At 35.8% G+C, this 14,371-nt stretch overlaps 1 protein-coding gene across 1 annotated transcript; it reads left to right on the top strand.

The window, feature by feature from the left end:
* Window positions 1-948: 948 nt before the first annotated feature.
* LOC116266592 (transcription termination factor MTERF9, chloroplastic-like) lies at window positions 949-8,497 on the top strand. Its single transcript, XM_031647856.2, has 7 exons — window positions 949-1,709; window positions 2,478-2,615; window positions 2,758-3,003; window positions 3,426-3,539; window positions 4,280-4,462; window positions 7,740-7,957; window positions 8,137-8,497. The coding sequence occupies exons 1-7, from the start codon at window positions 1,107-1,109 to the stop codon at window positions 8,465-8,467; spliced, it is 1,833 nt and encodes a 610-aa protein (XP_031503716.1). The 5' UTR covers window positions 949-1,106; the 3' UTR covers window positions 8,468-8,497.
* The last annotated feature ends 5,874 nt before the right edge of the window (window positions 8,498-14,371 follow it).

The following is a 14,371-nucleotide window of genomic DNA, read 5'->3' as shown; positions in this document are numbered from 1 at the left end:
CAAAATTTAGATTTTGATTCAGAAATGAATGTAAAAATCAGATTTGGATTGTGAAATCAAATTCAAATTTAGATGTGACTTTTCTTTGTTCGTATTCAAATTTGAATATGTCAATATCTCAAAAAAAAAGGATACGGCTATGGGTATATCCGATGCAAATCTGATTGCTCGACATCAATATTTTTAAGCATAATACTAACAAACTGTTTCATTTGCCAAATGGACATATGATCCTATTTTGCTTCTTCTTATGTTTCTTATTTTCTCTGATTTTTCAGCATGTTTAAATTCATTTTATTTTGCTTCGTATTTTAACATATATAGGTACTAGTTTTTACGGCTGGTTTGTTTTTGCAATGAAGCTGTGAGTGGATTCTTACCACCCGGCAATCCCTCCCAACGGCTCTTTACCATCTTTTTTATTTGCTATTTTACTTGGACTTTCAACATGTTGAAGCTGTAGACTAGTTGTGTTATAGATATGTTATATGCTGGATATATGTGTATAATATGTAATAATATAGATATTATGTAATCCTTGAGGAGAAGAGGAGAAACCAGCGGCAATGGCCACAACTCTTGCTTCGATCCACTAACATAGTTGGTCTAATCAACGTTCTGATATTTATTACACATATTGTGTTAGAATCCGTTATAGTTGTCACGATTCAGTGAATTATTTCTTTGAACTGTCTCAAAACAAGCTTTTTAAATCTTAAAAGAATTTTAAGAACTAAAAGTAAGAACTAATTTAAGAACTAAAAGAATTTTAAGAACTAAAAGAATTTTAAGAACAACTGCATTTGTTAAAGTACATATGTTGATCACATAAATAGCATACTTAGAAAATATGGACCTTCCCTTACAAAATGCCTAAGTAAATATTCAACTTTTCATGTTTATTTCTAAGTTTTTGGAACATGGTATTGATAATTGCGGAATGTCTTTTGAAGCGCGTCTCCAAAACGCGAATTGTTCATACTGCGGTGGGAATGGGAACGATAGCTTCCTTCAAGATAAAAATCTGCCCGGAAAAATATCAAAGAACGGCTAGAGAGCAGTAACAGACGCCCAGTCCCGCTTCTTTTCGCGGCAATGTCCCGGCCATGTCTGCGAACGTCTCGCTACCCTCACGCTTCACGTTTCTCCTCGAATCTCGCCGTCTCCGTCGCGAGTACTGCACTGCCCATGCTCTGGAGCACATTGGTTCCTCGAGGATTTCCTCGGGAACCCCTCCGCGTTCGATATGCGGTCGAGTCAGATTTTTAGGCAGATCACTCAGACGAAGGAAGAGAGTAACCACTGGTGTTTCTGCCGATTCCCCTGAGAATTTGATCGCCGATGGTGGTGGTAGTTCCGGTAGTGATGACTTAGAGGAAGCGAGGAATATGGTCTTTGATATTTTTGTAGGTTTAGGGGTGTCGAAGAACGAAGCGATAGAGATTTCGTCGAAATGTCCGGCATATATTCAGACACTTGTTGGAAATGTCAGAGAATTGGACGAATCTGGGTTATGGAACTCGTGGCAAATTGAAGAGGGGGAGGCGGGTAGCCTCGGTTTCCGAAAGAAGGTCTGGTACGTAGCTAAAGAGAAAGGAGATAATGGTCTAATCCCTTTCTTGGAGAGCATTGGTTTGAGCTCTTCCACCTCCACATACGTTGCGCGTTACTTGTCCGGGAAGGTCGGGCTCGTCGAGCTTGTAGAGAAGGTGTGAGATTTGGGTTTTCATCAGCTTAGATGATTATGTCTGTTCTTTTTAGCTCTCTGATTGAATTTAAAAGATTTTCACCATGATTCCATTATTAGAGTAGTTCATGCTTTTTGTAGTCTGTGAGTTCAAATTTAGAATCCCTTCTCAGCATGCTTCTATAAGCAGACTTTTGTTGCGATGCTCTGGGCACTCCGATATAGTTGAAGTCGGTTTTGGGTCAAAAAACAGTTGCTATTTTCCGTTTGTTAGGTCGGAGTGATCGAAGTTCCGAACTTGTAGGTTCTCGTACTTTGCACCTGGTTTGGAAACTTTTCTTATTTGTTCTTTATTAGCAATTCTCTTCTTTCCAATTTTTTACATTAAGCAAGCCATGTAATCAAATTATAACGGATGAAAATCTCAGTTTTTTTTTTTCGTTTTCCTTGTTTTAAAAGTTCATTTTAAAAATTTAATTTGAATTCGTCAGGTCTCGACTTGGCCCCAACTAGTCTGGCCTTTGCCTCTAAGCACTAACCACTGACTAGCGCTTTAGGCAAACAAAGTCATTACGTTTTAGTCATTGATCAAGACAATGCGTTTCTAGGTATCTAGCTACAGCACCTGACCGACATTTATCTTTCCTGGGATGCATATTTAATCGGTCTGTTGACTAATGTTCTGGTTTTCAATACTGAGTTTTTTTGTTGAAGTTTATTGGGTTTGCCTGTTTTACTGTTCTTGGTTTCGGTTTACTTTCTTAATTATTTAATATTTTGTGATTTACAGGTTAAGTTTGTGAAAGAAATATTGTTTTCTGAACGGGACCGAGTGAAATTGATTGGAAAGAATGCTCGTCGCATGATGAAGCACTTCTCTATTTCTGCTGATGATGATGTTCAAAGAACTCTGTCATACTTTGAGAAGGTCAGTTCAGTTTATGAATTTTCTTCATCTTCTGATGTTGCCTGATGATTCTTTCAAGTTTCAACATGTCACCTTTTTACAATTGTGTTCATATTTGATAAGGTTTGATTTCCTTATCATTGATACTTCTTCCATGTTTTAGATGGAAGCCAGGCGTGGAGGATTAAACATGTTGGATCAAGGGGATGCCTCTTTTCCTTATCTTATTGAATCTTTTCCTCGTGTACTTTTGCTGTCAATTGATTCCAGTATCAAGCCGTTGGTGCAATTTTTTGAAGAAGCTGGTGTGCCAAAAGGACTGATTGGAATGATAATCTTACTATTTCCTCCCACTATCTTTTACAACATCGAGAAGGATATTATCCCCAGAATAAAGTTTTTTGCAAGGGTAATCTGATTCTTCTTGTTTTTGTACCGTTTTACTTTCCTGGTTCTATTTTTTCAACATCAAATGTGTGTAATGAAACTCTCTTTAGGCAATATTGAGTTTTGTCTCCGCGTAATTTCAATACAGTTTACAAGCCACTGCACCTGTGATTCATGCATATGGTCACACATTCACCCACCATTCCACCAACCCACACACACATGCAGACTACTAAGATATGCATATACATGGATGTACTTGTGCATCTAATGAGCCATGATGCATGACCTGTAGTCATTGTTTGCCACACCTAGCAGCAACAGATAATTCTTCAATAAGTTGCTTTGTAATCATACACCAAACTGCTGGTGAGGTCGTTAGGCGCTTGTTTGTTTTTCTGCTTCTCCTATGTAAATAACCCAATCAATCATGTTTCTGTTCAGGTCGGCATAGAGGACAAAGAAATGGGAAAGCTGCTGGTTAAGTACCCTTGGATTCTCTCAAATTGTATCCAAAAAAACTATGGAGAAATTGTCTTCTTACTTAGTGCAGAAAAGGTGAATATTTTGGCTTCTCTTTTCCTTACTTGTTGTCACCATTCTATTAATTTTGGTCATTACATACTTTAACTGCCGAGTCTGTTATACATATGAAAAATCAAGAGATGGTAGAGAGAAATATTAAATCTTTGTTTGATATCTGTGTTCCTGTGCATGAAAATGAACGGGGCCTATTTCAAGTTGCGAGGTGTATTTTGCAATTATATTGAATTTTTTCCTTATCTGTTTGATATAATATTTTGTCCTTGAAATGGTGGCTGAAATTTACTCTACATCCTTGTACTGATATCTGAGTTTGGAAAATAAAAAATTAATCCCTTCTTTCCTAACAGTGGATAGGCATGCATAATGTGTTCCATCCTTTTCGTTGGTTAAGTGCCATTGGATAGTTCTTAGAGCACCCCTGATGTTGTCCACCTAGCAAGAGTAGGTATTATTTATCTAGCTAGGGTCCAATTTTTTGGAGGGGAAAGAAAGAAGATATGGTTAATTTGCTACCTTTCTTAAAAAATATGGTCCATTTTGTCACCTATTTTGTCTTTTCATTTTCAACAACTCCTGCTGTTGTTAGGTGGTGTTAATCATTTATTTCTTCTAGATAATAGTAATAGTTGTATATACATACTTTTTAAACTGTATGTGCATGTGACTAGAACATGAGGACATTTATATTCATGCCAACTTTCTTCTTAGTTTAATGTTCAGCCAATGACAATAGCAATTCTTTTTATCATTAGGTGCCAAAAGCCAGTATCACTGGTGCGATCAAAAGCTGGCCTCATATATTAGGATGTTCAACTGGAAGGATGAAGTTGGTGCTAACACAGTTTGTTGATTTGGGGGTTAGAAGCCAAAAGTTTGCACATATTATTTCTTCTAGTCCTCAATTGTTGCTGCAGAGACCTCAAGAGCTCTTGAAGGTTTGTTTTTTTATTAACTTGAAGACTTAAACTATTGTTTACGTTTCCTTCAAAATTTTCTGAAAGATGTACGTATATGTTTCTTTTTTTTTCTCTTTTCTATCCTTAGCATTTCCATCTAGATCTATGAATGAACTGGCATATATTTTTGCCCAAATAATAGTGGTGCATAATCTAGGGTCTTTTAGTGTCTGCACAATGGTTTTATCAATTAACTTTGTTTCTTTTCGTTTCTTTTCTTTTTTTTTTCTGTCACATGGCATCTAGTTGTAATAGTTGTGTTGGTACAAACCAAACCCTCTGATCCTTCATCCATGGGGCATTTTTCTGGTTTAGTGACTAACCAGTCATCGCCATAAAGGACATTGAACTGTGATAGTTAATGCCTCCAAAAGTATCACATAGGAAAGAAAATATTCTGTGTCACGAAGGTCCTCATCTTAGTTTCCCACTGATATGTTTTTATTTTTTGAAATTGTGATAAGCATACAATCTCTGAAGCAGAAACATGTATGTGCGAAACAGAAACATACTAAGGTCTCAACAAGTAACATGTAACAAATCCATCTTCCCTTCTCAGGACTATGTGGTCGAACTGGAAGCAGATAACTAAGAGTCAAAAATCTTCTGTTGGGCTTTGATTGTCACATTGTTACTGCTAAAGTTATTCATTTGTCTATCTCCTCCAACTATTCTCAAGCAAGAGTTAAAATTGAATAGCTCAAAATTGTGTGGTTGTTTGCCTATGGTTGCTGGAGTGGACAGCACATCTTTGGAATAGAAGGGGAATTTGAACATTCAAAGCATAAGGAAAGTCAAAAGTGGGGTGTTCTACTGTGAGGAATCACCTGGCACTGAGATGGAATTTCTTGGAATCTAGTTGGAAGAAATGGATGAATAGTAAATGAAAGGTAGGAAATATGAATATTATTATTAATAACTGGAATAATTTATCAATATAAATACATTAATGTCAAAATGCATGAAATTAATAGAGATCATTATATCACCATTAGATATGACATGACGTATGAGAGGCCCATGGGACTGCTGAGGCTTGCCGATAGAAGAGTCCTCTGTTTCTCAGCCAGTGGAATGCATAATGCATCTGAGTCATGGGAGCATTTCACCACTTGTTCATGTCATTGATGTGCATAAGCAATGAATCAACTTCAAATATGTGAAAGGTTTTTCTAGAGAGAAGTGTTTTCACTTGCTTCAATAAAAGTAATCTGGACGACCATGAGAAATGGGAAGTGACTACTTATGACCGATGGCATGTCAATGTCCTAAGCTGCCCTTCTCGATAATGAATACTTTAAATGGCCAATTTCCCAAGATTTTGGTTGCACATAAATATTTGCCTTTTCCATTCTAGAAGACTTTTTCTTGGACCTGCCCAACCATAAGCCCATTTTATCCTAAATCCCAACGACTCTGCTTCTTGCTACTTGATGGTGAAATTCTTTGCTGAAGCTTTAGAAAGAAAACTGCTGAATTTTTGACCTATTTATAGGCAACTGCTTGACTTTCAAAAACTAAAAATAACTGCCTAATGTTTATCAGCAACTCCCAAACAACTGCTTCTACCAGCCACCATTTAGTTAACTAAGGTTTGACACAAGTTAGTATTGTAAAGCTGCCCTCAATCTTCTCTAGAATCAAGTTTATATAGACTTGATTAACTCACAAAATCTCACAAAGATCAGTTACATGTGCAGTTGCACCAACACAAAATCAAACCCCACAAATACTAACAAAAGTCCCCCATGGTACAAGCAACATAAAAATAAATCTATTTTATTCGTCCATTGCTTGGAAAAAGCATGGTAGAAAGAAGGGGCTGAGCCCCCCAATATATACCGTTCAAAGGAAACTGAGCTGGCTGTTGGACTGGCTTCGTAGCTGACTGTTCACCACATCTTTGTTCTTTTCTTCCACAAGAAAACCTAAAAATTAAGAATGGCAAACACCGAACCTGATCATCCAAAAGATGGAGAAAAAGGACAAAGAATCATGCTTTCTGGAAGTTCTTTTTTTAAATAAAAAATGTGTATTTTAAACATCAATCTAATGTTTTCCATGAGCCAACATTTCTGAAGTGTGTTTGGAATTTATTTTATTTGCACAAAATATTGTCACAAATGTCATTTTCAGATTTTTAGTGGCAAGGTTTTGCTCAGATATTTTTTTTCAAAGTTGTTTTCTCAGCAAAATCTTGGAAAAATCTCAGGAAAACGAAAACAAAAATCTAAAAATTATGTTAAAATAAAATAAATGAGAGGCTAATTATGATAAATAGCTTTACATAAGTTTATATGAACTCATGATGATATTGATGTAAAAAAAGAGAGAAAACAAAAAAAAAAAAGAAACAAAATGTGATAAAGACGAGGAAATTTATTTTCATTTTTTTAAATATAATTTTTTTTTCTGTTTTCCTTATTAATATTGTGATATTTTCAAAAATATAATGATATCTGTGACAGTGACTCAAACTTGGGGGTTCTTTACAACTTTTTAAATGTTAGGCAGTTGTTTGTAACTATGTTAAAGGTTAAGCAGGTCTATGTTATCTTGTCTAGTACAAGGATTTGCACCTCATGCTCTTGAATTTGCAATTCTTTTGAGTTTCGGTACCAAGATTACTGCTAGGTACTGAAAAGGTACTAACTTATATCTTTTCACTTGCGTACTCTAAAATGAATTTTGAAATGAATGCCAGAAGACAACAGTTTGGCTGAATTCTAAAACCTACCTTTTCGTCTTGTACACATGCACACCACCAACTTAAGCAGCCAATCTACGGTTTCTTTGTAAAAATAGCCCATGGATGATAGGAAGTGTTACATGGTATCATATGGTGGGAATAGAAGAACTCACCAAATGGGTGTCAATTCTTAAATTACTTGCTTTATCCGAACAAGGATGACAAAGGACAAGGGAAGACTGATGTTGCAGAACTGCTAGAGCTGTGTCAGTATTAGTTGGTGAACAAGAGATCCAGCTTTGTGATCCTGGAAAGTCTGTGACAATTTCTCTCTTTTTTTTTAAAAAAAAAAAAAAAATCAAGAATGAGTATACTCGATGCTTGTCTAATCAGTGTCCAGTTGCATATTATTCTCGTTTATGCTTCAAAAAGCTATTTGCTTTAGATATGCAGGTTGGGGTTTGAAATTTACACCTTGTGAAAAATGTTCTTGGCTATGCAACTCATATTCGTAGAAATTTTGGCTGAAACTCTCTTTGTCATGGTTCATTGATTCTTCTATGTTAGGTGGTCACCTTCATGGAAGAACTTGGTTTTGAAAGTAGAGATATAGGAAAGCTTCTCTGTCGTTGCCCAGAAATTTTTGCTGCCAATATTGAGAATACATTGAAGGAGAAGATCAGATTCATTACTGATCTTGGTATTCCTGAAGACCACTTCCCACGAGTTATCAGAAAGTATCCTGAATTTCTTGTATGCAGTATACATAACACGCTAAAGCCACGGTATGCTCTAAGTTTTATTGTTTTTCTTTTGTATATGTACAATTGGAAAATTGTCTTATGGAAGAGATCAGTCTTACCTTTCACTCAGGAAATGATGCCGTCTTTATGTTGCTGTTTAATCAGAGAAACTACTGCGTTGGTATGACTTGGGACATTTTTTGTTTTTCTCGCATGAACAGGATGGACTATTTGATGAAGGTAGGGTTGTCAAGAAAGGAAGTGGCTTCAATTGTTTACAGATTTTCTCCTTTACTTGGTTACAGCATTGAAGGAGTATTGAAGCCGAAGCTGGAATTTCTTGTATATATCATGGATAAACCAATCAAAGAAGTCGTGGAATATCCTAGATATTTTAGTTATTCCCTGGAGAAGAGAATCAAACCGAGGTTTTGGGTTGTCAAACGCAGGGACCTGCAATGTAGCTTGAGAGAAATGTTGGGGAAAAATGATGAAGATTTTGCAGCAGAATATTTAGGCATAAGTAGAATGCTTGTTCCACCAGACTCTTGATCGTTTCTGATAAATCTGCAATTTCTTTTATGCTCTCTGGTTCACCCATAGTCTGTTGACTGGATTGATTTCAAAAATGGATAAAATAGAAATCGTGAAAATATGGCAAGTTAACGCAGCAGAAAGATAAACTAAAAAGACTGGTTAAATTAGGCACGGTTGGCAGCCTATTTAGCTGGATGTCCAGGCAAGCATGCTGCGATTTTATGTGTTAAATTCAATTTGTATTTGGAGCGGGGTGAAATTATTTTGGCCCTTTTGCCAAATTACGATTAAAATAGGCAGGCTCTTGGAGGTATCAAGTTCCAACCATAGATATCGGATATTTTCGAAAATATCATGATATTAAAAAGAGAAAGAAAAAGAACAGAATGGGAAAAATATGTGAGAGTTTGGAAAAACATCAAAATCAATTTATTCCAATTTTATCACGATTTATTTTTGCGATTTTTCATTTTTTCATTTTGTTTGTTTCATTTCTTCAACTTTTGCTCTTTTTTATTTTTTTTTGTTTTCATTTTTTTCAACGTTTACTTCATTGTTTCATTTCCTCTTGCTTATTTTGTAGTTTGATGCTTATTACCTTATCAATTTTATCATTTTAATTAAATATTTTTTAGATATTATTTCAGTTTCTCATTTATTTTATTTTTACATAATATTTTGATTTTGTTTATTTCATTAAAAGTCTTCACAAATAAAAATTTTATAAAAAATACTTGAAAAAAAACCTTGTCGAGAAAAACTCGAAAACAATATCTATGGACGGTATCAATTTTACAATGTGGTGGTTTGCACCTTATATGGTTTGTTGTGACGCTTATGCTCTTACTAGATCCAGCTGTAATTAAGGATGGGCATTGGGTTGGGTATCTGGTATTTGTGTTTGAAAAAAGTGTGCCTGGTCGGCTAGACAACTTATCGGGTCAACTCAGGTTAGTTTGACAGGACCAGATTCGGCTTGATATGTTTTTTAAATATTATTTATATATAAAATTATATATGTATTTTATTATAATTAATTATATTTATATATTATTTTATATTTTAAAATATATCTTTTTATTTTAATCGGGCTTTGATTCAGTTTTCAAGAATCGGGCTGAACTCGGGCCGCAATTACGAGCTGTAGCCTCTATCTGTGGACTGTGATGGACCTAGCAGGCCGCAGAAAATAACTTGTATCGAGTAATATGAAGTTTGCATGCCAAAACCGAAGGTTGCATGCACAAACCACCAAAGCTATTACGTATTGAAGTCAGGGGGAGTGGGGCATTTGATTCAGGAATCGCTTAACCAGATGTAAACTTTTAATTCCAGAATTTTGGACTGATTTTGAAATCAGAATTCTGGAATCAAATCGGATTTTCATTCTGCAATCAAAATTCCAAACAGGCCTCTGAAGTTTCCTCCCGCGCCCATGATGCATTTTTCCCTCGCAAGCGAAGAAACCATCCTTGCCACTGCTCCCGTGCCCATGATGCATCTTTTCTATCCTTAACATTTTAAACATTTTTTTAAAAATAATACCTGTTGTTTTTTGTGGCTATGACAGAAGGTACGTCCCTCTCTCTCTCTCGTCGTTATATTCCTCGACTGAGGGGCGTGTCTCCTCACCCTCTCTCTCCATCTCTGTCTTCATCCCACGCCTTCCCCGCACTCTCTCCCTGTGTTTATCTTCTCCGATGGAAGGTGTGCATCGGCCATGGCTGATACACACTTGGGCTTATCTGGCAGCCCCTTTATTCTTGTGATTTTGTGCCATTTGTACCCTCCCTGATCAGCCATGGCCGACGCATAGAGAACCCCCTGACACGGGAGGCGTGTGTTTGAATCAGCTGCAACTTATGTTTTGCTGTTTGTTTGAATCAAACACGTAGGCTTAACGGATATTTATGTAATACTATAATGTCATCTGATTTAAGAGTCACTAACTGAAAGCTCGTGCATAAAGCTTAATCAATCAAAATAGTACACAATTAAAGCTATTTGATGTATTGTTTAATGTGAAAACTAAGTTCATACTTGAATATATGATGTTCTGAATAGCTCAAACAGGACCATGCAATATACCTTTTATAAATGTATCTTTAGATATCTATATATGTTAATATATTTTGGACAAGTTTGTGTTATGGAGGCTACGGATTGGCTTTAGCATGTCCCAATGATGCATCGAACTTGCTTCTTACCTGTGCTCTTTTTTCTTCTCCTTTTGAGAAAGCATGTAAATTTAACAATAATTTTTTGAAATATTAGCATTGCTAACTCTTACAAACTCTTACTCATTTACTGTGGTTACTTACGGATATAAAGGACTTGTTACACACGTAACAATGATTCTTGACATTTTATTGCTATAAAACATTAACAAACCTTATTTTTTCGCTGAGATAACTCAATGATTAAAGGGTTTGTTGCATGCACTGAATACAACAACGATTCCTATTAGGAGGGCGAATTAGGCTAGATAGGTTGGTAATTGCGCGTGTGAATTAATATTGTTTAAAAAGTAAGCTTGCTTTAAAATTATCAAACAAACAAATTATTATTATTTTGTATTTGAATACAAAAGATATAGCAACTGTGCCTACGCTGAAGCACATCCATATAACAAAAGAAACAGTTGTATGCTTCCCCGCTTCCTTTTTGTATTATTATATTGTTCAGCAAAGGCTTTAGGATGTGTTTGTTTCAGATCCATGGTGATCTGTGATCTCAGATCCACAGATCTAATGTCGGACCCCCTCCCCTCCAATCTGACCTTAAATCCATGGTTTTTTATGTAAAGTGGATTTAAGATTTACATTATTGAAATTCTCAGATTATTTAAACGGAGGACATTCTCTCAAGGAAAGTTTTTGAATCAAGATTGACGACATCAGCAAGAGATAAAAACGTAGCTCCTCCTATAATTTTGGATCTGATTTACGTTTTTATCTCTTGCATTTTTATTCACTTTTGTTGTAACTTCCTATCCATTGTACTCGATATATACGTTGTATTCTCAACTATGTAAACGCGATGAAAGATTCAATCCTGAATTCTCATTCATTCTTTTTTTTTTCACGATATTCTTGATGCTTTTCATGGTATCAGAGCCATCATCTTATTCTTCCAAAAGTATTATGGCAAACTCGTCGTCAACTCAATGGAATGCTATCGCTGCACTTTGTTTCTGTTAAACTTAATCGAGACAACTATCTGCTATGGAGTTTTTAGCAGGAATCGATCATGGAGTCCCAAAAACTTGCACCTCTCATAGATGGGACGTTCCCTTCTCCTCCAGAAACTATTGTGAAAGACGGCAAGATTGAAGTTAATCTAGAGTTCGCTGTTTGAAAGAGGTCTGATCGACTAGCACTAAGTTGGATCAAGGCCATCGTCTCCGAACTAGTTCTGAGACAAATCGTGACTAGCAAATCAGCGTTTGAGGTATGGAATATGCTGAAGAAGTCCTTTAATTCTCAATGACCTTTGATAATAATGATGTTAAGGAAGGAGTTACGTTTCATTCAAAAAGGCAATATGGATATGCAAACCTACTTGGAGCGAATCAAATTTCCTGCAGATACGTTAGCCACGACAGGATTAGATACAACAGATGGTGATCTTGTATAGATCACGATGAACGGTTTGCCCATTGAATACGAAAGTTTTGTTACTCTCATTAGTGCTAATTTTTCAAATGCCTCAATTACGTTTTCTGAGTTGTTCGATCTTCTGCTCATGCAAGAGAAGAGACTTGATATGTTCAAGTCATCTATGGCCGATTCTAATAAGTCTGTCCAAGCATTACCACAAGCTGAAAACCAGATTGCAGGCTAAAAACTAGATTGCTTTCAACACCTTTCAAGAACGCTTCAGAGGACGAGGTGGCTTCAGAGGTCGGCAAGGAGGTCGATTCCAAGGAAGAGAAAATTGACCACAAATTCAAACTCAACCACAACAACATGGAGGTTCAAACAACAATGTAGGAAATGGAAGCGATCCTCGCACCATCATAACGAGCCAATACTGTGGACGAAGGAGTCACTCTGTGAGGACATGTTATGATATTCCGCGTGCATTTTCAGTCATGAATTTGTAGGAATACACCAGTGAATATTGGTATCCCGATTCAGGAGCAACCAATCATATTGTCAACAACAATGAGATGATGCACAACAAGAACAAATGATAGATCAGACAATATCATGATTGATAACGGTTCAAGTCTCTCTATTAAACATACAGGGAATTTATTAGTTAAATCTGCTGGGACTTCGTTTCATCTTAACAATGCCCTGCATGTGCCTAAAATGACTTATAATATTTTATCAATAGAAAAATTTACATATAAAAATGACTGCATTTTTCAATTCTCACCACATGATTTTGTTATTAAGGATCGACAGACGAACAAGATTCTACTTCAAGGACCAACGACGCGTAACAGTCTCTATCCCATTAAGGCGACTAGATCGAACATGGACTTGTCTTTAATCAAGTGAACAACGTTTAGTTGTTGGTTTCCAGCAGGCATCAATAAAATTTCAACATCATTTGATCTATGGCATCGACGACTTGGTCATGCCAACAAGAAGATCGTCAGTTTTTTTAAATTCCAATAGATTCATATCAATAAATTCTCCTATTACAAAAAGTCACATAAATAACCCTTTCTAATATCTGATTTTCAAGCCTCACACCCTCTTGAAATACTTCATATAGATGTATGGGGACCTACCCCGATCACCTCTCGAGAGGGCTTCAGGTTTTTTCTGCTCATCGTTGACAATTACTCTAGATTTTCATGGCTGTTTCCTCTTAAAGCTAAATCTGAAGTTGTATTGTGTTTCAAGAATTTTAAGACCTTAGTTGAAAAACAATTAAATGCGCATATATGCTCCGTTCAATTTGACAATGGCAAGACATTTGCGAACTCTGATTTAGCTTCATTTTGTGATGAACATGATATTTTTCATCAATTTTCTTGCCCTTACACTCTGGAACAAAATAGTATATTTGAACGGAAAAATTGTCATGTCGTCGAAACATGATTAAGTATGCTTTATGATGTTGGATTATCTTATAATTTCTGGGTTGATTCTTTCCACATTGCTATTTATATTATCAATCGTTTACCAACTTTGAAGTTGTAGCGCAAATCGTCCTTTTATATGTTGTTTCACAAGGATCCAAAATATGCACACTTACCTTGTTTGGTTGGAGGGAAAGGGATGGATGGAAAAGAAAGGAAAGGAAATGGAGGAAATGGGAAAAGAATGAAATGAAAAGGAAATGAAATGAAAAGAAAGAAGTGATTGTAAAGTCTGTTTGGATAGACAAGAAAGGAAATGAAAGGAAATACTAAAATCATGTTTGTTTAGACTAAATAAAGGAAAGAAAATGATAGAATTTATAATACTTTACAATAATACCCTTAACATTCAAAATGATTAAAAAATTGAGAGGTTTCTAAAAAAAGACAATAAAAAACAAAACTAAAATAATCAGTCCTAATAGCACACTCACAACGAATCAAAATAATCCGTTGCTTGGATGTTATCCAACGTTTAAATACTTTGTTGATATGCAGAACATCGATGTCTTATTCTGCAGTTTAGAAAATGAAATTTCCTTCCATTGGTCGTCCAAATTTTCTGCATTGCACATCTGTAGGAGATCATTAAGAACTAGGGTGTGCTGCCTGCACTCAGTTTTTGAAATTTTCCTCCTTCGTAACCATTTATTTGTTAATTTGTTAAAATGTTACATGCATGCGATCGCGTGAAGCATTTTTAGGGATTGGTCTTTGTCAAAAACTACTGTTCTGCACTTTTGAAAAACCAAACCAGTCAAAAGGGATCTAAAGCGTTTTACTTTGTGGAGATTGAGACTTTGCCTCATATTCTGTGTCTG

This window comes from Nymphaea colorata, chromosome 13 (genome assembly GCF_008831285.2).
Source record: "Nymphaea colorata isolate Beijing-Zhang1983 chromosome 13, ASM883128v2, whole genome shotgun sequence".
Lineage (NCBI taxonomy): Eukaryota > Viridiplantae > Streptophyta > Magnoliopsida > Nymphaeales > Nymphaeaceae > Nymphaea > Nymphaea colorata.
This window is presented reverse-complemented; position numbering and strand designations above follow the sequence as displayed.

Excerpts from the sequence above, each read along its gene's own strand:
- LOC116266592 (XM_031647856.2), top strand. The coding sequence starts at position 1,107 with ATGTCTGCGAACGTCTCGCTACCCTCACGCTTCACGTTTCTCCTCGAA. Across the intron at positions 3,540-4,279 it reads TCTTACTTAGTGCAGAAAAG|GTGCCAAAAGCCAGTATCAC; the intron begins GTGAATATTTTG and ends TTTTATCATTAG. Across the intron at positions 7,958-8,136 it reads CATAACACGCTAAAGCCACG|GATGGACTATTTGATGAAGG; the intron begins GTATGCTCTAAG and ends TCGCATGAACAG.